At 37.6% G+C, this 26,576-nt stretch overlaps 1 protein-coding gene across 2 annotated transcripts in view; it reads left to right on the top strand.

Annotated features, from left to right (window-relative positions):
* ARHGAP26 (Rho GTPase activating protein 26) overlaps nt 1-26,576 on the top strand; it is a 1,495,203-nt gene that overhangs the window by 1,443,381 nt on the left and 25,246 nt on the right. For both annotated transcript variants that reach the window (XM_053717161.1, XM_053717160.1), the window contains one exon: nt 5,986-6,090. In XM_053717161.1, the coding sequence (XP_053573136.1) occupies nt 5,986-6,090 (105 nt within the window). The remainder of the gene's footprint in view (nt 1-5,985; nt 6,091-26,576) is intronic.

The following is a 26,576-nucleotide window of genomic DNA, read 5'->3' as shown; positions in this document are numbered from 1 at the left end:
ATCTTTATGCAGCCACCAATCAGCAGCTATGAACATATTTAGATATGCTTTTCAACAAATTATATCAATAGAATGAAGCAATTTAGATAATAGATGTAAATTGGAAAGTTGTTTAAAATTGAAATCTCTTTCTAAATCATGAAAGAAAAAATGTGGGTTTTATGTCCCTTTAATGTTTCCTAGTGCATATAAAAGTTATGTTTAGTCTATATTGTAGTCTATGAAGTGTGCAATTTCATTATGTCTTAAAAAAACAATGTACATACCTTAATTTAAGAAAATGCTAAGCATCATCTGAGCCTTCATGAGTCATAATAATTTTGATGGTGGTCTGTATATATATATATATATATATATATATATATATATATGTGTGTGCTTATATGTTTATATGTCGCAAATATTGCACCAATAGACTTGACCGACACACGGATTGCCACAAACCTTCAATTTGTAAAAAGAGCTAAATCGGTGAAGCACAATAAAGCGAAGCACGATAAAGTGAAGTAGGCCTGTACCTATATGCAATGACCAATGGTAGAGAACTCAACATTGATATAGGTATATAGTCTAAATTTAAGTGTAAACAGATTTTACTTCATATTTTTATCAGGCCAACAAATGTATTTAAAGGAAAACTGCTAAAAAATTGTTGTTTTTTTCATGCACACAAAATAACTTATAATAATAGCAGGCATTTTTTTTATGGGAAAGTCTATAAAGTAAAATAATTTTACATTTAAACTAATTTACAAGAATCAGTTGTGCCTTTCTTTTTCTTATTATGCTTAATAAAACATGATAGATTTTTATTTTGAGCTTTACGTCCCTAAACTGTGCAATAGCTGAAGGAATAAGAGCAGATAAATGCCTGTGGCTTTAAGATTAAGCAATGCTAATGAAATACCTGTTCAAGACCATTTGTATTACTGACAAATGTATTATAATTTAAATCTCTTGTGGGAATGCTGAGGTTTGCATTCTGTGCTATTTAATATTGACATACCTTGCATGAAGAGGTTATATTTTAGCAACTTGGCTGAAAATCAGAATATCATCATTTTCTTGCCACGTGGAAACATTTCAGGAACAAACGTTTCTGCTCAGTCATTTAAAGAAAAGATTTAGCGCATGGCAAAAATTCATCACCCTATTTTAAACTAATTGTGTGTAGAACTGGACTGTGTGCCTGACATTTTGAGCTTACATACTAGTTCTAATGAAAGAGCAAGATGCTCAAATTCATTAGAGCATTTTATTGTTACATGAATGTTTAAACCCGCAAAGAGGTTAAACACACAGGGGTCAATCACAATCTATTGTGTGAGGCCTTTTAGGCTCTTTTTCTGGCCAAAATGGCCACTTTTCGATTTGATGAGCTCACAATAGCGCATTTTCGGTTATTTCCCGCACCCCTGATTATGTTTTTGGGTCCTCGCTAAAAGTCCTATCCTTACTATGGGGCCAAAAGTTCTCGGCAATTACAATCCATTTCAGACTTTTCAACACCCTTTCAAAGACGAGTTTTGACTTTTCAGATTTAACAAGATTACATGGTGTCTCCATAGAAGATGTTCAAACGAGATTGCACATGACTTGGTTTTTATAGGGGACGTTCTGCTAAACACAGTCACAACAATGGGCTTTATACTGCTTGTGTCTGCAATATTAAACTCCTAAGCGGAATTGCACCTTCATGACTTGGTTTTTATAGGGGACATGCTGCTAAACACAGTCACAACACTGGGCTTTATACTGCTTGTGTCTGCAATATTAAACTCCTAAGCGGAATTGCACCTTCATGACTTGGTTTTTATAGGGGACGTGCTGCTAAACACAGTCACAACAATGGGCTTTATACTGCTTGTGTCTGCAATATTAAACTCCTAAGCGGAATTGCACCTTCATGACTTGGTTTTTATAGGGGACGTGCTGCTAAACACAGTCACAACAATGGGCTTTATACTGCTTGTGTCTGCAATATTAAACTCCTAAGCGGAATTGCACCTTCATGACTTGGTTTTTATAGGGGACGTGCTGCTCAACAGTCACAACAATGGGCTTTATACTGCTTGTGTCTGCAATATTAAACTCCTAAGCGGAACTGAACCTTTGTGAACGTGACTTTAATCATTTAGGTACAAACGCGGTAAGGGGCACTGTTGTGAACATGTTTGGACTTAGTCAGAATGAAGGCGCATCGTGGTTGCAGACTATTAATGCATTGATCCATTTTTCACGGTAATCACTTGAAAAACTCACCGACCAATTTGTCCGGAAAGCAAAAAAAAAATATTTTGGGAGCAAATCGCTGATAGATTGGGATTGTCCTCACAGTTACAAACCACCATTTATATAATAATAATAAAATACAGTAAAACATTGGCGCATTTTAGTAAAACTTTAGAATGTCTATTTCAAAGGGCCTTAAAATGCATCTTGCTTTTGTCTAAAATTGTATTCCTAGTAAGGCTAAAACCAAATTCTTTAAACCTGCAGGTTAAAAATGTTGCTTTTTGGCCTCTAAGGAGAATGTGGAACAAAGCACAATTCTTACACAAAGGTGTTTACTGTCCCTTTAAGACTAATTAGCATCCTAGCAGAGAAAGTAACTGAACACATCAAAAGAAGCAAATTATAGCTAGAAAATGTTTTATGCTGTATTTATAATCTAGTATCTACTCTTTTTTTAAGTTGCCTGTTAAAAAATACATGTGTGATATTATCAAAACATTATTAAAAATGTAGAAAAAAAATATTATTGGAAAAAATGAGGAAGTTTTCAAACCAAATAATCAAAATACAGAACTCAGGAAATAAATCAAAAGTACAGCTGAGGTCATGCAGAGGATTTGTTGGTTATGATTTAGTGAACCTGCTACAAGACCTGAGTTTATGGCTGGTTATGCCCTTTCAGTACCTCTATGGAAAATAGAATGATATTTGTTGAGAAGGTAAGAAAAAGTCTCTGCAAACCATGCAGAACTAATGAGCAGCCTGTGTGAGTTGGATATTTGCCATCTATATCTTGTGCACACAAGTACTGGGGAGGTAGATTTGTGAGTTTCCTGCATCCTAAACTCGAGCTACGGTTACTCGGTGATCACTTATGTTTGACAGATATAGACCAATTGTGTTTAGCTATGGAGCATGAGTAATAGGCCCTGAATCTGCATTGGCAGGAATCCCATTCTACATTTGCATAGATGCTTTTCTCAATATATTTTTTTCTAAGGATAAAAAAAAAACACAATACATTCAAATCCAGCCTTTTTTGTGCCCTCTACTCAAACAGTGCACATAACACAAGCGTTGTCACTCAGGGAGGCCAACTGAGGACATGCAGTATAACAGGCTTTGGGCAGATTTCTATACGTCATTCATAAGCCTTTCAGTATTAACCTGTTACCTACTGTATAATAGTTCAGATACACAATTAAACCAGAGCATAAGACACAATCTCTTTGTTCCTAATAAACCACTAGCTGTGTTTGAGAATGCTCTATATTATACTCTGGCAAATAACTGTGCTAATATTTCTGTATTGTAAAGACCATTAGCTGTACCTGTCTGTGTTTCTGTTCCTTTTTTCTATGTTAATTGTTGTTTGGTGTAAGGCATTCTTCCTATTAGAAATGGGTTGCATGAAAGGCAAATGCAAAGGGTGGGAAAAAAATAAATAAATGTGATGTCAGCTTGAAATATACATATATTGGAGTAAGTGCATAGGACAGGGGGGTTAGTTTAGTATTACATTGTCATATATATGCAGGTAATACATTTTCATTTTTTCATTTTTGTAGGCAGATTTTATCTTTAATAGGATTAATAAATGTTTCAGCAGGTATGAGCAGAATTACCTTTTGGAAATTTATTATAATAATATTATTTTCTACATATCCAGCCTTAACTGTACTATAAATGAATACTGAAGCTGTAGTTAATTTAAGACCAGCTTATGTCTGGGAAACCCAATTTTGGCTCAGTATATGAGGCTTGACACTGTGCATTCCTTAAAGGGACAGCAAAGTCAAAATTAACCGTGCATAATTTAGCTAGACTGATGATAACGATAGTATGGAACAATGTTAAAAAGCTGAACTGCTTCTAATAGCACATTTGGGTGCTTTAGTGAAATGTGAGTACCTTCATACCAGCTGTTTACCTGTAGACACGTTTTATATATCGATACACACATGCGGCACCTCTCTTGTTACATTTCTTAATTATTTAGATAGCGCATATGATTTTTAAGACACTTTTAAATTCACTTCTATTTTCAAATGTGCTTCGTTCTCTTTGTATCCCTTGTTTAAAAAGAATATGCATTTGTCTCCTGTGAGTGGCTAACTAGGTGTGTTCAGCTAGCTGCCAGTAGTGCAATGCTGTTCCCTCATCAAAGGATAACAAGATAATGAAGCAAATGTGTTAATAGAAGTAAATTGTAAAGTTGTTTAAATTATGTTCTATCCAAATCATCAGTCACTTTGTATACAAACTGTACAGGGGACACAATACTACACACGGTACTTTAAGTAAAAGAAAAATCCCTGTATCTGATCCAGAAGAAAAATCAATGCTCCCAAGGCAGCACCTCTTCTAAAGGTGCAGGAAAACCAACATGTATCTACAAGGTAAAAACAAAATGGCGCCTCATGGTGTAGCCTGTGTGAATTATGAAACAAATAAAAAAATCACAGGTGGGTCACTCACAAGTGAGATGGCTCTATATAGATGGATAGTGCACATAGGCAGGCTGGATATCCATAGGGGAAATACCATCATTGGCTGCGACTGCCTCTTTTGTCCTGGGAACGCTCCTCTTACAACTATATACAGAACAGCATCCTTGTATGAGCGTGGGTCCACATAGTAACAAGCCGAAAAATCGTCCACTCCTGGGAACTGTTTCTTATGCATGAACTTTTGGTTTAAGGAGTTTTTTATACTAATTTTCTTTTTTTCTTCATTTTGTGATTTATTATTGTATGTCTTGAATAGGTCGACCTATATTGTAATACAGTTTTTTATATATAGATATGCAATTCTAGTATTTGTTGCTGGCATCTTCTATAGAATTGAATTTTTTCACATAGAATTTTTTTCATATATAATTCATAATTCACAATTTATATTTACATGTATTATACATATTGCCTATTATAGTAGTATCATATTAGTATCAGGTTAGGTGTTTTATTATTATATATATTCTATATTCCTTACTCTTAAGCTGGTTTCAGCGCTCCCTAGTGCTTTGTATTTTGTATTGATTAGTCCTGTAGGTCTTTGAGGGTAACCTATTTTTTCTAGTTGGAGTTTGTAGTAATTTATATTTTTTGGCGCTGGTCACTTAAGTCTATTTTTTGGATATCGGAGCCACCAGCTGGCTGATGCTCCCTGCAACAAACTCCGGGGGAATTCCTCCTTAGACTTGAGAGGCTGCAATATCCGGACCAGGCAATTAGGAGAATTCCAGCAGCCACTTTCCACAAACTCATAGAGTTTTAGAGCAAGATGTTGTTTGTTGTGAAAAAAAAAAACCTGGAGGTTGTTGCCGGGAGCATCAGCCAGCAGGGGGCTGCAATATCCAGCCTGTCTTTTTGTGCCACCTTACTTGTGAGTGACCCATTTGGGATTTGTTTTATCTATTTATTAAATCATACAGTCTACACCATGAGGTGCCCTTTTGGTTCTATCCAAATGAAATAAGAAAAATGTGGGGCTTCCTTCCCCTTTAATATAATTTGTCTTACTTATCCAGCTGTTATTTACTCTTAATACAATGTATTCTCTTTTTTATTCTATAGGGAAACTTACTTTTCCAGGTCTAACAGCTTAATTCTTTTACCATGATGACCACTCAATCAAAAAAAATTTGTGGCACATCTTATATTTGTTTCAAATACCCGTAGATGTTATTGTATTGTGAGATGTATGTTCGTTGTATTACCTGATAACTGTTTCTGTGATTTTTATTAACAGTTCACTCAATCCAAGTCCAACATCACCTCCTACTTGCCCCATGTTTTCTGCGCCATCAAGCCCAATGCCAACATCTTCAACATCCAGTGACTCATCTCCAGTAAGGTTAGTTAACTTATGACTGCTATCTTTTCTGGTATTTTTTATTTTAATAGTGAAGCAAAAAAGAAAAAGAATATAGACATATTTCCTACTATAATTTTAGTAGTCTGCATGGTTAGATGCTTACAAGAAACAGATGTTGAGTACTAATGTACTTATTAAACCATATATATTACTTGTATCTCCATCTTTTGATTTAAAAGACACAAACCACTAAGGGCCAGATTACAAGTGGAGCATTATTTAACGCTCCCGCTCGAGCGTTAAAGTGGCATGAACCCCACATTTTTTCTTTCAAGATTCAGATAGAACATATAATTTTAAATAACTTTCCAATTTATTTCTATTATCTAATTGGTTTAGTTCTCTTTGTATCTTATGTTGAAAAGTATACCCAGGTAGGCTCAGAAGTTGCTGATTTGTGGATGCACATATATGCATCTTTTCATTGGCTTTCAGGTAACTTTCAGAAGTGCTTTGCTGCTCCTTCATCAAAGAAGAATAAGAGAATGGAGCAAATTAGATAGCATAAGTAAATTGGAAAGTTGTTTAAAATTGTATGATCTCTTTGAATCATGAAAGAAAAAAATGTGTGTTTCATGTCCCTTTAGCTGTGATAGAAGTAAGCTTTTTTGCTCTTGTTGGGTTTGCTCTATTACAAGTTGAAAGTAAACTGCTTTTGCTTGCGTGCTAAGCCGGCTTGCGCAAAAAGCAGAACTTACAATATCGCACACGCAATAACATATTTCCCCATTGTCAGTCTATGGCAGGGTTATAATACAATATATTTAATAATTATCCTTTAAAAATAAACCCTAAATCAATATGCATCTACTAGAAACCATAAAATTAATATAAATACCTGAATTCTTTTTATTAGTTAATATCTATGAACACATTAGAATATATTTGTAATACCAGAATATGAATCAATATCATATGCGTTTAAAAACTATTAAAATATGCTATGCAGAGTTCATACACGTTTACTTATTCACAATAGCCTTTCATTCAGTTAACACAATGAGATTCTAAGATATTTAGCTGCTAACATTCAAGCAATACACTCAGTTATTTAACCACAATTTATTCTAACACAATTCTAATTTAAAACATCAGAAATTGTATATATTATTTATGCAAAAACCCAATTCTGAGTTATAACTATATATTTGCAAAGATAAACAATTTAAAATTTAGGATTAGTTTAACAATACACAGTCTATGAAATACTAGCTTTAAAATACTGAGTGTTCATTTAAATCTGTTAATTACAATTTGACTATGATATTACCAATAACCTTTGTTTAAAATATTAAAAGTTAGGACAATCATACATCATTAGTTTGAACCAAATTGTATTTCAGTCTTTTCCAAATATCTTTAGATCTCCTCATTTGAAGGAAAGTTATTTTGCATAGATCAAGGATAGTTTTAGCTCCTTGCTTTAAGTGACTGTGTTCCAAGTATGGCCGCCAGTTATCAATCACCAGTCTAAGCAAATCACAAAAAACTGTCCTATCTTACATTTAACTTTCCTGTTATATAATCATTGGAGATCTTGTTTGGTTACGCCCACGTGCTTGTCCCTTCTCATTGGTTCACCCTGTGAATGTATGTTGCCAAGGAGATGCATTCTTGCAGCAACCAATCGTCTCCTGGCTGCAATATCTGTATCGCAACACCGGACCTTGTCCATCGGGGGCAGCAGACAACACAACACAGCAATACATTTAATCATTTCTAAACAGTTATCTCATACAATGATTATTTTAAACAATACTATAACATTGCATCAATAAATTACAATATTAATTGTAGATGGGGTAGTATCATATAAATACATCATGTGCCTTTAGCATTATACTATATTAAAGCAAATTAATACTTCTAATTATTCTGAAATTAATGGCATTTATATATCTGTTATATATGTTTTCACACAAATACAGCATGTTCTACATCTCCAACAAATTCTGCATGCATGAATTTTGTCTATGGTCCATCTGAAATAAAAATAAGTGTTATTGATCATTTCTTTTTAGGTTCACAAATATTTTTTTTAAAAAAAATATAGATGCTAAGACATTTTATACTTTCAAAATATATACTGTATATATATATATATATATATATATATATATATATATATATATATATATATACACACACACACACACATTCATTTCTATGCAGTATCTTGTATTTATCGTCTTTGAAAAATAAATAAAATAAATACAGAGGTTATTATTCTGGCACAGTTAAACATTTTAGATTGACTAAAATAGTCACCTATCAAGCTTAGCAACTACTCATGTAATATTAGAAAATTAGACAATCTCCCAAATTTCTATATTCAATACATTCTGAGGCATACATTCAAATATGTTTATTTGCTGTATTTTTAGTAAATTTCAAAGTTACACTATAGCATATGTTTTTGCTGGCCAAGTTTTCATTGCCCCACTTACACAGCATGGGATCAATTTGCATGTGAAATGTAAATGGTTACTTTCTCACAAAATATCTCACCTAGATCAGACTACCAGGCAACGTTGTGATTTTCATGATTAAAATAAATATATATATATATATATATATATATATATATATATATATATATCTTTACTTATACCTTGACACCATAGAAGTCAATGGAGCTAAAAAAGAGGGGGGCTAACACTTAACTCCTGCACAAGCCTGGTCGCATATTCTCAAGTGCGCTAACCTAACATGAAAAAATGAATACTTCACATTCCAATGTTCTTCACAGAGGAATATGTTCTATTTATTCATAAATACATATTTCTTTTTTGTCTGAGGAAGGAGTGAAGGCCCCGAAACGTCACAGTAAACTAAATCCAGAGAGTGTGAGTTTTTTTTTAAGGATTTAAATGCATTAATTGCACCCTGATCTTTATGAACTTTAGTTAGTGAGAAAAAAAGAGAGTCTTTTTGGTATACATAGGTAAAACCATTATTAAATATGAATATTGCATAAATATGTTTTTTCATGATTTCATCTGCTTAACTGCAAAGGGCTCCAATGCACTTATATACATATGTATATATGTCGGTAAATACATATGTACACATATACATATATAAATAAATATGTACATATATATATATATATATATATATATATATATATATATATATATAAAACAAAATATCCGCACTTACTGGACGTTTCGGGGTCACTATATAAAACCTTTTTTCACAAGTCCAGTGAGTGCAGATATTTTGTTTGTTGGATTGAATCTCCTTTTCCTGACACCCTGGCAGCTGTGTTTGGAGGTGTGAGTGAAAATCCATTTGGTACATATATATATATATATATATATATATATATATGTATATATATGTATGTATACACACACACATATACATATTCAGTCATGTATAAGTATGTATCTCTATTTCAAAGCCCTTTGCCTGCCTTTTTTTTTCTAACACCTAAGACCTTATAACATTTTTGTGCAGTGTTTTTTTATATATATTTTTTATTAGATGGTGTTATTATGAGTGTAATGGTACGTTGCAATGTATGTGTGATTTGTTTTGTGACAATTGTTTTGTTTCTCGAAACACTTAACCAGAGCTCTGAGGTCAGGCTAACCGCTTTAACTTAAATTGCGCTCAAGCAATCGTGTTTACTTTTAACTTGGAATACAAGCAAAAAAAACGATGCTCACAAACAGCCGCCATAAACCCCTTTTCTTCTATAAAGGTAAGACAAGTCCACGGATTCATCCTTTACTTGTGGGATATTATCCTTCCCTACAGGAAGTGGCAAAGAGCACCACAGCAGAGCTGTCTATATAGCTCTAAGTACTAGGAAGGGTAAAGTGAAAGAGGTGATAAAATATTAGTTTTTAATTTCTTCAAGCAAAAGTTTATTATTTTAAATGGTACCGGTGTGTACTATTTACTCTCAGGCAGCAGATGGATGACTGCTGCTTGGAGGATGATGATCTTAGCATTTGTAACTAAGGTCCATTGCTGTTCCCACAGAGGCTGAGGAGTACAGGAAACTTCAGTGTGAGGAACGGTTTCATGCAATGCAGCAATGAGGTATGTTCAGTCATATTTTTCTGGAGAGACTTTGTATTTCAGAAAGGCTGACATTATACCCAGGAGGGTAACGGTAAGCAGTAATCCTAGAGCTAAAAAAAGGGCATTACTTAGCTTGCATATGGGGCCAATTTCTAATATGTCTGACACTGTATGACAAATGTTTGTGAGCAAACGTTTTTTTGTTGAATGGGAGTGCTTTAACGTTTTTGTGGGCAATAAACGTTTTTTGGGCAATTTTATTAAGGCACACAAGGCTTAATTTTCAGGTCTTAAAACTCACATGGCTAGTTATAACCGCTCTGGTGCGGTTCTTTAAGCCTGAGGAAACATCGAGTGAGATGGGCGGGGCCTATTTTCGCGCCTCAGATGCGCAGTTAGTTTTGTCAGTAAGCAGCAAGCTCTAACTCCTGAGGGCCCTGGTGTATGTTTTGGGCCAAATTGAAGCTTTTACCCCACACTTTCGATCCCTGAGAGCAGGTAGGGCTACAGTAGGGCTGTGGCAAGGTGCTGAGAGTGCTTTTTTCCGGATCTGGGCCTATATTCGATCCGGTTTCGAAATTAAGGGGTTAATTGTTAAAAAAAAATTGTGGTGCAATCTTAACTACCTATATTGTGTCTACATACAAAATTTTGAAAAAATTGGTGCATGTTTAGGCTGTTTTACAGAACGTGTATGCTTTTTTTCTCTTAAAGGGACAGTACTGTTTTTTAAGATTGTTATTTTTTTTACTAAATAAAGTGTTTTAATGCTTGTTTGTAGTCATAACTAGCCTGTTCAACATGTCTGACATTGAGGAAAGTCAATGTTCAATATATTTAGAAGCCATTGTGGAACCTCCACTTAGAATGTGTCCCTCATGCACTGAAAGGTCAATAAATTGTAAAGAACATAGTTTAGCTACTAAAAGTATGTTGCAGGATGATTCTCAGTCAGAAGAGAATCAGGTTATGCCATCTAATTCTCCCCAAGTGTCACAACCGTTAACGCCCGCACAAGCGACTCCAAGTACTTCTAGTGCGTCTAATTCTTTCACCCTGCAAGATATGGCCGGAGTTATGAATACTACCCTCACAGAGGTTTTATCTAAGCTGCCTGGGTTACAGGGGAAGCGCAGCAGGTCAACAAACACTGAGCCCTCTGACGCTTTATTAGCCATATCCGATGTACCCTCAAAATGTTCTGAAGTGAGGGATTTGCTGGCTGAGGGAGAGATTTCTGACTTAGGAAATTTGTTCCCACAGACAGATTCTGATATGACGGCTTTTAAATTTAAACTAGAAACCTGCTCAGGGAGGTTTTAGTGACTCTGGATGATTGTGACCCTATTGTAGTTCCAGAGAAATTGTGTAAAATGGACAGATTCCTAGAGGTTCCTGCCTACACTGATGTTTTTCCGGTCCCTAAGAGGATTTCGGAAATTGTTACTAAGGAGTGGGATAGACCAGGTATTCCGTTTGCTCCCCCTCCTACTTTTAAGAAAATGTTTCCCATATCAGACGCCGTGCGGGACTCGTGGCAGACGGTCCCTAAGGTGGAGGGAGCTATTTCTAACCTGGCTAAGCGTACAACTATACCTATTGAGGACAGTTGTGCTTTCAAAGATCCTATGGATAAAAAATTAGAGGGTCTACTAAAGAAAAAATTTGTTCATCATGGTTTTCTTCTCCAACCTATAGCATGCATTGTTCCTGTAACTACTGCTGCGTCCTTTTGGTTCGAGGCTCTGGATATTCTGGATAGAATTAGTGCTCTCAAGCTAGCTAATTCTTTCATTACAGATGCCGCTTTTTAATTGGCTAATTTAGCGGCGAAGAATTCAGGTTTTGTCATTTTAGCGCGTAGAGCGTTATGGCTTAAGTCCTGGTCTGCTGATGTGTCATCAAAAGCTAAGCTTTTAGCCATCCCTTTCAAGGGTAAGACCCTATTCGGGCCTGAACTGAAAGAGATCATTTCAGACATCACTGGAGGGAAAGGCCATGCCCTTCCTAAGGATAAGACGAATAAGATGAGGAACAAACAAAATAATTTTTGTTCCTTTCGAAACTTCAAAGGTGGTCCCTCTTCCCCTGCCGCAAAGAAAGAAGAGAATTTGGCTCAATCCAAGTCAGTCTGGAGACTTAACCAGACTTGGAACAAGGGTAAACAGGCCAAGAAGCCCGCTGCTTCCTCCAAGACAGCATGAAGGGGTAGCCCCCGATCCGGGACCGGATCTAGTAGGGCGCAGACTTTCTCTCTTCGCTCAGGCTTGGGCAAGAGACGTTCAGGATTCCTGGGCTTTAGAAATAGTAACTCAGGGGTATCTTCTAGATTTCAAAGATTCTCCCCCAAGGGGGATATTCCATCTCTCAATTGTCTGTAAACCAGACAAAAAGAGAGGCGTTCTTACACTGTGTAGAAGACCTATATTCCATGGGAGTGATCTGCCCAGTTCCGGAAACAGAACAGGGGCAAGGGTTCTACTCCAATCTGTTTGTGGTTCCCAAAAAAGAGGGAACTTTCAGACCAATTTTGGATCTCAAAATCCTTAACAAGTTCCTCAGAGTCCCATCCTTCAAGATGGAGACCATTCGGACTATTTTGCCAATTATCCAGGAGGGTCAATATATGACCACCGTGGACTTATATGGACTGTGGATGCGTATCTGCACATTCCTATCCACAAAGATCATCACCAGTTCCTCAGGTTCGCATTTCTGGACAAGCATTACCAGTTTGTGGCTCTTCCCTTCGGGTTGGCCACGGCTCCCAGAATTTTCACAAAGGTGCTGGGGTCCCTTCTGGCGGTTCTAAGACTGCGGGGTATAGCTGTGGCGCCTTATCTGGACGATATCTTAATCCAGGCGTCAACTTACCAACTAGCCAAGTCTCACACGGACATCGTGCTGGATTTTCTAAGATCTCACGGGTGGAAGGTTAACGTAAAAAAAGAGTTCACTTATCCCTCCTACAAGAGTTCCATTCCTGGGAACTCTGATAGATTCGGTGGACATGAAAATTTTTCTGACAGAGGTCAGGAAATCAAAGATTTTATCCAGCTGCCGAGCTCTTAATTCCATTCTTCGGCTGTCAGTGGCTCAGTGTATGGAAGTAATCGGTTTAATGGTAGCGGCAATGGACATAGTTCCGTTTGCTCGCTTGCATCTCAGACCACTGCAACTTTGCATGCTCAAACAGTGGAATGGGGATTATGCAGATTTATCTCCTCAGATAAATCTGGACCAGGAGACCAGAAACTCTCTTCTTTGGTGGCTGTCACAGGACCATCTGTCCAAGGGAATGTGTTTCTGCAGGCCAGCGGGGGTCATAGTGACGATGGACGCCAGCCTATTGGTCTAGGGTGCAGTCTGGAATTCCCTGAAAGCACAGTGTTTGTGGACTCAGGAGGAGACTCTCCTCCCAATCAATATTCTAGAACTGAGAACGATATTCAACGCGCTTCAGGCGTGGCCTCAGCTGGCGCTGGCCAGATTCATAAGATTTCAGTCGGACAATATCACGACTGTAGCATATATCAATCATCAGGGGGGAACAAAGAGTTCTCTAGCGATGATAGAGGTTACCAAAATAATTCGATGGGCAGAGACTCACTCTTGCCATCTATCAGCAATCTATATCCCAGGAGTGGAGAACTGGGAAGTGGATTTTCTAAGTCGTCAGACTTTTCATCCGGGGGAGTTTGAACTCCATCTGGAGGTTTTTGCACAATTGATTCGGCAATGGGGCACACCAGAATTGAATCTGATGGCGTCTCGTCAGAATGCCAAACTTCTTCGTTACGGGTCCAGGTCAAGGCATCCTCAGGCAGTACTGATAGATGCTCTAGCAGTACCCTGGTCGTTCAACCTGGCTTATGTGTTTTTCCACCATTTCCTCTCCTTACTCGTTTGATTGCCAGAATCAAACAGGAGAGAGCTTCTGGGATTTTGATAGCACCTGCGTGGCCACTCAGGACTTGGTATGCAGACCTGGTGGACATGTCATCTCTTCCACCATGGACTCTGCCACTGAGACAGGACTTTCTGAATCAAGGTCCGTTCCAGCATCCAAATCTAGCTTCTCTGCGGCTGACTGCTTGGAGATTAAACGCTTGATCTTATCCAAGCCGGGTTTCTTGGAGTCATAGATACCTTGATTCAGGCTCGAAAGCCTGTCACCAGGAAAAATTATCATAAGATATGGCGTAAATATCTTTATTGGTGCGAATCCAAAGGCTTCTCATGGAGTAAGATCAGGATTCCTAAGATTTTGTCCTTTCTCCAAGAAAGATTGGAGAAGGGGCTATCAGCTAGTTCCTTAAAGGGACAGATATCTGCTTTATCAATTCTACTGCACAAAGTCTGGCAGATGTTTCAGTCGTTCTGTCAGGCTTTAGTTAGAATCAAGCCTGTGTTTAAACCTGTTGCTCCACCATGGAGTTTGAATTTAGTTCTTAAGGTTCTTCAAGGGGTTCCGTTTGAACCTATGCATTTCATAGATATTAAGCTTCTATCTTGGAAAGTTCTGTTTTTAGTTGCTATCTCTTTGGCTCGAAGAGTTTCTGAACTATCTGCATTGCAATGCGGATAAGGTGGTTTTGCGTACCAAACCTAGATTCCTTTCTAAGGTTGTTACTAGTAAGAATATTAATCAGGAAATTGTTGTTCCTTCTCAGTGTCCTAATCCTTCCTCTAAGAAGGAGCGTCTATTGCACAACTTGGATGTGGTTCGTGCTTTAAAGTTTTACTTGCAAGCGACCAAAGATTTTCGTCAAACATCTTCTTTGTTTGTTGTCTATTCTGGAAAACGTAGAGGTAAAAAAGCTACGGCTACCTCTCTTGCCTTTTAGCTAAAAAGCATCATCCGTTTGGCATACGAAACTGCTGGACAGCAGCCTCCTGAAAGAATTACAGCTCACTCTACTAGAGCGGTGGCTTCCACATGGGCTTTTAAAAATGATACTTCTGTTGAACAGGTTTGTAAGGCTGCGACTTGGTCTTCGCTTCACACCTTTTCTAAATTTTACAAATTTGATACCTTTGCTTCTTCGGAGGCTGTTTTTGGGAGAAAAGTTCTTCAAGCAGTGGTGCCTTCTGTTTAACCATCTGTCTTGTCCCTCCCGTTCATCCGTGTCCTGTAGCTTTGGTATTGTATCCCACAGGTAAATACCTGATAAATTGATTTCTTCTATGGTAAGACGAGTCCACGGCCCGCCCTGTCATTTTAAGACAGATTATATTTTTTTTATTTAAACTCAGTCACCTCTGCACCTTGTAGTTTCTCCTTTTTCTTCCTGTACCTTCGGTCGAATGACTGGGGGTGGAGCTAAGGGAGGAGCTATATAGACAGCTCTGCTGTGGTGCTCTTTGCCACTTCCTGTAGGGAAGGATAATATCCAACAAGTAAAGGATGAATCCGTGGACTCGTCTTACCATAGAAGAAATCAATTTATCAGGTAAGCATAAAGCGTGCCACTTGTAATCTAGCCCTAAATGTATTCCACAGGGACAGCATCAACACAAATTATAGTATATGTGGTAGGTGTTTCCAAAAAAGGTCAGTTCTTTTTAGTTGCAATGTAAATTGTAAGCATGCTGCCCTGTGCTCAAATTCATAGCTGGTATATTGTAAACACATCAGTTATATTGCAAACAAGTCATTAAAAAACATGTGGAATGCATAATTGGTCTGTTGCCAAATATGGAAGCCAAGACAAATGACTTAAGTATCAAACTATTTCATGCTCTTGAAATCTCCAGAGGCTTTTAAAATTCTAGTCAACCTAACATTACCCAGCATTACAGTAACCAAAGCACGGGCAAGATCATAAAATGCAGGCACCTTACACCTTAGATCTTTGGTGAAAGTACTTTAAATAATCTGTTAGAGTATCAGATTACTGTTAACTTCTTAAGAGATGTCTGGTGTGCATAATCCTCCTCATCTTAAATCTGATGTGCAGCCAGAGGTGTTTATATGTCATATCATTTCCAGCATTTACAGTAAGTTCATCCAGGAGGACATTTCTCAGGGTATGTGTTTATTTATAAAGAATGTGTTATTTAACCGTTTATAATCATAGAGAATTACTTTGGATGTTTTCATAGAATCTACTGACCTGTATTATTTGGAGGATTTTTGCTTATGAGCATTTGTATCATCCTGTCTGGGAAAAAAAAGAAGCTTGGAATATATGCATACAGTTTAATGCATCATTTTGGTCCTTGCAGAACTAATTAAACATCAGTGGCTTATGTTTTTAAAGCTTGGGCGCATCCTTCCAAATATTTCTAGACTGTTAATTGCTTAAGGGGTGTCATCACAAAGTAGTACTGCCTAGAACTCTTTGGTAGGAAAGGCCCATTGTTTAAAACAGCTGATGTGATATGGCCTTTATTGCATAATGTTTTTTATAGCAATTTTAGGTATTACTAGGACATACCTAATCCAATATTTCCATGTCTAGTAAAATAATACTCATGATAGATTTCTTTCACATCTAGGGGATATTTATTAAAGGTCTGGCGGACCTGATCCGACAGTGCGGATCAGGTCCGCCAGACCTCGCTGAATGCGAAGAGCAATACGCTCTCCGTATTCAGCATTGCACCAGCAGCTCTTGTGAGTTGGTGGTGCAACGCCGCCCCCTGCAGATTCGTTGCCAATCAGCCGCCAGCAGGGGGTGTCAATCAACCCGATCGTCCTCGAACGGGTTGATTTTCGGCGATGTGTGTCCGCTTGCTCATAGCAGGCGTACGGGGTTATGGAGCAGTGTTCTTTAGACCACTGCTTCATAACTGCTGTTTCTGGCGAGAAAACACAAGCTCCATCCAGAGCTTGATAAATGGGCCCCATAGTATATATAATATATACTATATATGTCCTTTTTTCCATTAAAGGGACATGAAAGCCTAATTGTTTCTTTAATAATTGAAATAGAGCAAGCCATTTTTAACAACTTTCTAAGTTACCTCATTATCACATTTTGTTTGTTCTCTTTGTATCTTTTATTAAAAGCAGTGACATAAACTCAGGAGCATGCACTTGTTTAGAGCACTACATGGCAGAAGATCTGCAAGAATGTTATCCATTTACGCAAGCACTAGATGACAGCACTATTTCCTTCCATGTAGTGTTCCAGACACCTACCTATGTATCCCTTCATCAAAGAATATCATGGGATCAAATCAAATTTTATAATAGAAGTAAATTCAAAACTTTTTATAAAAATGGTATGCTCTTTCTGAATCCCAAACAGAATTTTAGGGGTTTGTATCCCTTTAAGTTCACTAATATTTCTATTAATCTGTGTTTTTGTAAATTGATGATTTTTTTATTTTATTTTTTTAAAGTCCTTAGTGATTCTTTTTTTCAGCTAAGTTGTCCTTAATATGTCAACTCCTCAATTCTATATAATATCCTAAAAATGGTGTTAGTTTCTTTTTTTCTGTTAAAGGGACACTGTACCCAAAAAAAATATTTTGTGATTCAGATTGTGCATGACATTTTAAGCAACTTTCTAATTGACTCCTATTATCAAATTTTCTTCATTCTCTTGGTATCTTTATTTGAAATGCAAGAATGTAAGTTTAGATGCCGGCCCATTTTTGGTGAACAACCTGGGTTGTCCTTGCTGATTGGTGGATAAATTCATCCACCAATAAAAAAGTGCTGTCCAGAGTACTGAAACCAAAAAAAAGCTTAGATGCCTTCTTTTTCAAATAATGATAGCAAGAGAACGAAGAAAAATTGATAATAGGAGTAAATTAGAAAGTTGCTTAAAATTGCATGCTCTTTCTGAATTACAAAAGAAAAAATTTGGGTACAGTGTCCCTTTAATATTTTTTCCTACATAACTATGCACAGTGCCAAAAAAAAGGCTTCCTACATCTATGTTCTTTTATTCTGTATATTTAATACTATTATACTGATTTCTTTGATTAAAGGATTGAACGTATTTTAATAACGCAGACATAATATAAATAGTTACAAAATGGGCATGTATTAGTGTTTCATCATGAAAGGGAATGTTTGTAACTACTTATATTATATAATAATATTGAATATATACATAGCTGTAGGAAGGCGCTTTTTGGCACTGTTATTTCCCCAACAAGTGCCAAATTGTGGACGTAGCGGTTCTGTAATATTTGCCGACTGCGGCAGTGAGCAAATGCATGCTCTTTAGTGTAATTTTCAAGTTTATTGTAGGCGCGTTCTATAATATTTGCCAACTGCGGCAATGAGTGAATGCGTGCACAACTGTCTTTACATGTAAATTAATGGCATGGTCATAGGTATTAAAACATAATGCGGTAGGGAAACATAACAGAGCACACCTCCTTCTAATCATGGGTGCTGACATTTTGGAACTTAGGTTACACTTATAGATAGGCGAATGTTACTAAAAATTCAAAATTTAAAACAAATTTTGATACATTTGTTCGTTCAAATCGATTTTCAAATGTTTATATAACATTCTATTTTCAAATTTTCGTTTTCTAATTTTTTTTTTCTAATTTTTTAATAAAATTGGAAAATATTTGTTCGAATAATAAAATGTTTAGCTATGTATTCATTCGAATTTGAAATAGTATTTGTAGTCTACAACTGTGTTTAATAAATGTAATATTCTTATTCGAACGCTACAGGAGGTTGGCAGAGAAGTGTCAGAAGATTCAATAAGTCTCTATATAGATATAGTAATCTTTGGAATGGGACTGGAGTTTTAAGTAGTCCTGTCAGCCTCTCAGTGAGAGCTTGGATGAACGTTAGAGTCCGGAGATGCAGGAAGAGCCTTTCTGTGAAACCATCCCAACTCATATTATCCGCTCCATAGGCAATCAGCGTTGACAAGTTTCGCTGCCTGCTTTCTTCACTCAAGTCCATGTCAGAAGCGATGCTACTATCTGTCACACTTGAAGGGCCATGTTCCTGTTCCACGGCGTAGATTCTGGTAAGATCGTTTAATTTTACTTTCAATTTGAGAATGTAATGTAAAAGAAGAGTCAGGGTCTCAGTGGGACTCCTTTTATCTTTATGGAATCAAGGGTTAATATCTCCTGAGTGGGGCTATTGAACAGTCATGATTGTTATTTGATCCTGTCTGCTAATATGTAGTGAAGCTTAATCTCGTGGCTATTTCGGAACATACCGGCCTTTTTGTCAGGCTGCGCGGTCCTTGTAGACTGGCGCGCTTTTCTTTGGCCTGCACGGTGCACCTTGTGACCGGGCGTAGTCACGTTTTCTGTTCTTCATTTCCGTTTTCCTGACCGGGTGGCGACAGAGAGAGTCTGTTTTGTTAGTTGTCTTGGTCATAGGAGTTGGTGAGTGCCCCAGCCATTGGGGGGTGTAAGGTGCCATTTATTTTTTATCCATAATTTCAATCACCAAGTTATGAAGGATTGTGAATTTTTGGAGACGGATGTCTCTGATTCAGATTCTTCTTCTTGCGAAGAGTATGAAATGGCCCGGGTAATCCATACCCAACAGTTATGTTTTGAATGCCGATTTAGAGTGCTCGTTTCTACCGAATCGGGGAACTTAGAGTCCGCCGAGCCATCCGCCCCTGAGGATCCCATATTCCACGAGGCGTGCACCCTAGAACCTTCTCTTGCTATGCAAGCAGGTGTCCCAAATGCTGTTACCCCTTTGCCGGAAGGCGGCTTCTTTCCTCCAGAAGTTACGACACGGTTCCGCATGGCCATATCAATGGCATTGACGCATTTACATCTTCCACCATTTTCCATTAACCAGGGCTCATCAGATGTGGGATTGTCTGAATCATATCAACCCTCTGGGGAAGCGGTTTCCTCTGAGGTTTTAGGGGTCCAACCCTCGGGGCCAGGGTCATCAGTTGCCCCGGCAGAGGTAAGTCTTGCCATTCGTTATAGACTAGCGCGCCTTTGTGTCCTGCTGAAGCATGTTTTGGCAGTGCTGGAGGATCCCAGTCCTTACGGGTCGATGGATCCTCGGTCTTCCATTCCAGACAGAAAGCAGGGTTAGACGAGGGGGGATGAAGTCAATCTCTTTGTCGTCTGCATTTTTTCTGTTTTTGGGGTATCTTATTCCAGTTCTGAGCTTTGGAAGAATTGGGTCTCTGACCGGCTGGTCCTGTTAGTGTGTCCATTCTTCTTCGGCATTCACCTCGGGTGCTGCCCTCATTTACTTTGATCCGGTTAGGATGTATTTTATTGAGCTGTCGCTTTTGCCAGGAGTTTGGGATGCTCGTTTATCGTACATTCCTCGAGCTGTAAGGGTTTCCGAGAGGTTGATCCCGAGTGGATATTTGGAGACTATTTATCTTCTCAATCTAGATTTCTTTCATGCAATTGGCAAGAGTCCATGAGCTAGTGACGTATGGGATATACAATCCTACCAGGAGGGGCAAAGTTTCCCAAACCTCAAAATGCCTATAAATACACTCCTCACCACACCCACAATTCAGTTTTTACAAACTTTGCCTCCTATGGAGGTGGTGAAGTAAGTTTGTGCTTAATTTTTATGATCTATTTGATGATAAGTGCTTCTAAGCATTCTGAAGCCCAATTCCTCTCAGATTACAGTGTTTGTCAAAGGGATGTGAAGAGAGTATCACCTATTGATTTTATGCTTTACCTCGCGGGAAATCTTTTCAAGGGTTCTCTGTTATCGGTCGTAGGGATTCATCTCCTGCCTCCCTTTTCAGATCAACGATATACTCTTATATACCATTACCTCTGATGATAGTTTTCAGTACTGGTTTGGCTATCTGCTATATGTGGATGGGTGTCTTTCGGTAAGTATGTATCATTATCTAAGACACTCTCAGCTATGGTTTGGCGCTTTATGCATTAATATAAAGTTTTAAATATATGTATTTTACTTATAATTGCCATGAGTCAGGTCTAGGTGTATTTCCCTTTGCAGTCTGGCAGTTTTGTTATGGGAATCATTTTTTAGCAAGTTTGTCTTACCTGGGGTATAGTCTTTTTTTCCAATTTAACTTGTTTTTTCTTTGAAAACTTGTGGGCAAATTAGGCTCGCAAGGGCGCAAAATGCTGTTATTTATTCTTGGCGCGAATGTGCGTCTGTAATGACGCAAGTTCGACATTTCCTGCGCCAGGTTGTGTGGCTCAAAATTGTGTTTGTTATGATGCAAGTTGCAACATTTCTGTATGTTAGCGCCAAAAAAAATTCTACTTCCTTTTGCGTTGTGCGTCATACTTGCCGCCAAAAAATTTAATTTAATTTTACCCCACTTCCTTTTTGCTTTTTCCCTTCTTTATGCTCAGAGGGCTATACTATTTGCTTTTTTTGACAATTTTAGCATTTGCATGTTTTCCCATTCCTGAAACTGCTATATGTGGAAATAAGATATTTCTGTTTAAATGTTATTTTTTCTTTTACATTTTACAAGATGTCTCAATCAGATCCTGTCTCAGAAGCTGCTCTAGGAACCATGCTGCCTGAACACAGTTCTACCAAAGCTAAGTGTATCTGTTGTAAGCTAGTGGTAGCCAGTTCTACCAAAGCTAAGTGTATCTGTTGTAAGCTAGTGGAGATTATATCTCCAGCTGTAGTATGTAACAGTTGCATGCAGTAAAGGTTTCTATTAGTGCTAGGACAGTATCTGTTTTTCCTTCAACATCTAAAGTACATGATATCCCTGTTGATATGAAAAATGATATTGCTCATGCGATACAGAAGGCTATGGCTGCTGTACCGCCTTCAAATAAACGTAAAAGGTCTTTTAAAACTTCTCATAATACTGATGAAATTTGTAATGACCGACAACATGCTGATATTTCCTCCTCTGATGAGGATCTCTCTGATTCGGAAGATCCTTCTTCAGACATTGACAATGATAAATCAACTTATCTTTTTAAGATTGAGTATATTCGTTCTTTGTTATTTTGGGAAATAGTCTCTAAGGTTGATGGGGCTATTTCTACTCTTGCTAAACATACTTCTATTGCTATGGAAGATAGTACCTCTCTTAAGGATCCTTTAGATAGGAAAATTGGATCTTATCTAAGGAAAGCTTATTTACATTCTGGCTATATTCTCAGACCTGCCATTTTATGGCTGATGTTGCAACTGCATAAACTTTTTGGTTGGATAGATTAGCACATCGGGAAAAAGATTCTGATTTGCATAGCATTGTTCGTTTGCTTCAACATGCTAATCATTTTATCTGTGATGCTATTTTTGATATCATCAAGATTGATGTTAAATCTATGTCTTTGGCTAGTTTAGCTAGAAGAGCTTTATGGCTCAAATCATGGAATGCTGACATGGTATCTAAATCTAGGTTACTATCGCTATCATTTCAGGGTAATAATTTGTTTGGTTCCCAGTTGGATTCTATTATTTCCACTATTACTGGGGGGAAGGGAGTTTTTTTGCCCCAAGATAAAAAGTCTAAGGGTAAAGGTTTCTATTAGTGCTAGGACAGTATCTGTTTTTCCTTCAACATCTAAAGTACATTGTATCCCTGTTGATATGAAAAATTATATTGCTCATGCGATACAGAAGGCTATGGCTGCTATACCGCTTCAAATAAACGTAAAAGGTCTTTTAAAACTTCTCATAATACTGATGAAATTTGTAATGACCGACAACATACTGATATTTCCTCCTCTGATGAGGATCTCTCTGATTCGGAAGATCCTTCTTCAGACATTGACACTGATAAATCAACTTATCTTTTTAAGATTGAGTATATTCGTTCTTTGTTAAAAGAAGTTTTGATAACTTTGGATATTGAGGAGTCTGGAACTCTTGATAATAAATCCAGTAAATGTTTAAATTCTGTTTGTACACCTCCTGTGATTACTCCTGAGGTTTTTCCTGTTCCTGATGTGATTGCTAAGGAATGGTCTAAGCCTGGTACTTCTTTTGTTCCTTCTTCAAGGTTTAAAAAGTTGTATCCTTTTCGAGTGGCTAAGTTAGAGTTTTTGGAAATAGTCTCTAAGGTTGATGGGGCTATTTCTACTCTTGCTAAGCGTACTTATATTCCTATGGAAGATAGTACCTCTTTTAAGGATCCTTTAGATAGGAAAATTGAATCTTATCTAAGGAAAGCTTATTTACATTCTGGCTATATTCTCAGACCTGCCATTTTATGGCTGATGTTGCAACTGCATAAACTTTTTGGTTGGATAGATTAGCACATCGGGAAAAAGATTCTGATTTGCATAGCATTGTTCGTTTGCTTCAACATGCTAATCATTTTATCTGTGATGCTATTTTTGATATCATCAAGATTGATGTTAAATCTATGTCTTTGGCTATTTTAGCTAGAAAAGCTTTATGGCTCAAATCATGGAATGCTGACATGGTATCTAAATCTAGGTTACTATCTCTATCATTTCAGAGTAATAATTTGTTTGGTTCCCAGTTGGATTCTATTATTTCCACTATTACTGGGGGGAGGGAGTTTTTTTGCAAGATAAAAAGTCTAAGGGTAAATCTAAAGCTTCTAATCGGTTTCATACTTTTTGTCAGAATAGAGAACAGAAAACCACTCCTTCCCCTAAGGACTCTGGCTCCATTTGGAAGCCATCTTCAAGTTGGAATAAATCCAAGCCTTATAAGAAACCAAATCCAGCCCCCAAGACTGAATGAAGGTGTGGCCCTCATTATTTCAAGACGTTTGGGCAGGTTCCGTTCAGAATCATTGGATTAAGACTATTGTCTCTCAGGGTATAGAATAGGTTTCAGAATAAGACCTCCTGTGAGAAGATTTTTCTCTCTCACGTTCCAGCAAATCCTGTGAAAGCTCAGGCCTTTCTGTAGTGTGTTTCAGATCTAGAGCTTTCAGAGGTAATTGTACCAGTTCCACTTCTGGAACAGGGTCTGGGTTTTTATTCAAATCTATTCATTGTCCTGAAGAAGGAAAATTCTTTCAGACCAGTTCTGGATCTGAAGTTTTTGAATCAATTTGTAAGGGTCCCAACTTTCAAGATGGTGACTATAAAGACTATTATGTCTTTTGTTCAGCAAGGTCATTACATGTCCTCAATAGACTTACAGGATGCGTATCTTCACATTCCAATTCATCCAGACCACTATCGGTTTATGAGATTCTCTTTTCTAGACAAGCATTACCAATTTGTTGCTCTTCCATTTGGCTTACCAACAGCTCCAAGAATCTTTTCGAAGATTCTTGGTGCCCTTCTATCTGTAATCAGAGAGCAGGGTATTGCGGTGTTTCCTTATTTGGACAATATCTTGGTACTGGCTCAATCTTTTCATTTAGCAGAATCTCACATGAATCAACTTGTGTTGTTTCTTCAAAAACATGGATGGAGGATCAATTTACTAAAGAATTTCTTGATTCCTCAGACAAGGGTCACCTTTTTAGGTTTCCAGATAGATTCAGTGTCCATGACTCTGTCTTTAACAGACAAGAGACGAATGAAATTGGTTTCCGCCTGTCGAAACCTTCAGTCTCAATCAGTCTCAATGTTTTAGGTCTCATGACTGCAGCATCGGACGCGATCCCCTTTGATCATTTCATATGAGACCTCTGCAGCTTTGCATGCTGAATCAATAGTGCAGGGATTATACTCGGATATCACAATTGATATACTTAAATCCCAACATTCAACTCTCTCTGTCCTGGTGGTTGGACCATCATCGGATTATTCAAGCGGCCTCTTTTGTTCGTCCTTCCTGGACTGTGATTTCAACAGATGCAAGTTTCAGAGGTTGGGGAGCTGTCTGGGGGTCTCTGACAGCACAAGGAGTTTGGAATCCTCAAAAGGCGAGGTTACCAATCAATATTTTAGAACTCCATGCTATTTTCAGGGCTCTTCAGGCTTGGCCTCTGTTAAAGAGAGAATCATTAATTCATTTTCAGACAGACAATATCACAACTATAGCATATGTCAATCATCAGGGTGGGACTCGCAGTCCTTTAACGATGAAATAAGTATCTTGGACACTTTCTTTGGCATAATCTAGCTCCTGTCTAATTTCTGCGATACATATCCCAGGTGTAGACAATTGGGAAGCGGATTATCTCAGTCGTCAGTCTTTACATCCAGGGGAGTAGTGTCTCCATCAAGATGTATTTTGTCAGATTGTACAGATGTGGGGTCTTCCCATCTAAAAAAGAAGCTTCTCATGTATCTTTCCAGGTCCAGGGATCCTCAGACGGAGATTGTGGATGCATTAGCAGTTCCTTGGTTTTATCAACCTGCTTACATTTTTCCGCCTCTAGTTCTTCTTCCAAGGGTGATCTTCAAGATCATAATGGAATAATAGCATGTGTTTCTGATAGCACCATCATGGCCTCACAGGTTGTGGTATGCAGATCTTGTCCGGATGTCCAGTTGCCAACCTTGGCCACTTCCTTTAAGGCCAGACCTTCTGTCTCAAAGGCTGTTTTTTCATCATGATCTCAAATCGCTAAATTTGAAGGTATGGAAATTGAACGCTTAGTGCTTAGTCATAGAGGTTTCTCTGACTCAGTGATGCGATACAGGCTAGTAAGTCTGTTTCAAGGAAGAATTATTATCGGGCTTGGAAAACCTATATTTCATGATGATTTTCTTATAAATTCTCTTGGCATTCTTTTAAAATTCCTAGAATTTTACAGTTTCTTCAGGATGGTTTGGATAAAGGTTTGTCTGCAAGTACTTTGAAGGGCCAAATCTCTGTTCTTACTGTTTTATTTCGTAGAAAGGTTGCTAGACTTCCTGATATTCACTTTTTTGTTCAGGCTTTGGTTCGTATCAAGCCTGTTATTAAATAAATCTCTCCTCCTTGGAGTCTTAATTTGGTTTTAAAGGCTTTGCAGGCTCCTGCTTTTGAGTCTATGCATTTTTTGGATATTAAACTACTTTCTTGGAAATGTTGTTTTTTTTGGCTATCTCTTCAGCTGGAAGAGTTTCTGAATTGTCTGCTCTCTCTTGTGAGTCTCCTTTTCAGATTTTCCATCGGGATAAGGCTGTTTTGCGGACTTCGTTTATATTTCTTCCTAAGGTTGTGAATTCTAACAACATTAGTAGGGAAATTGTTGTTCCCTCCTTGTGTCCTAATCCTAAGAATACTCTTGAAAGATCATTACATTCTTCGGATGTTGTAAGAGCTTTGAAATATTATGTCGAAGCTACTAAAAGATTTCAGGAAGACTTCTAGTCTATTTGTTGTTTTTTCTGGTCCTAGGAAAGGTCAGAAAGCCTCTGTCATTTCTTTGGCATCTTGGTTAAAGCTTTTTATTCACAAGGCTTATTTGGAGGTGGGACAGTCTCCGCCTCAGAGAATTGCAGCTCATTTTACTAGATCAGTCGCCACTTCTTGGGCTTTTAAGAATGAAGCTTCGGGTTGATCAGATTTGCAAAGCAGCAACTTGGTCTTCTTTGCATACATTTACTAAAGTTTACCATTTTGATGTATTTGCTTCTTCTGAAGCAGTCTTTGGTAGAAAAAGTTCTTCAGGCAG

Source organism: Bombina bombina, chromosome 6 (genome assembly GCF_027579735.1).
Source record: "Bombina bombina isolate aBomBom1 chromosome 6, aBomBom1.pri, whole genome shotgun sequence".
NCBI lineage: Eukaryota > Metazoa > Chordata > Amphibia > Anura > Bombinatoridae > Bombina > Bombina bombina.
This window is presented reverse-complemented; position numbering and strand designations above follow the sequence as displayed.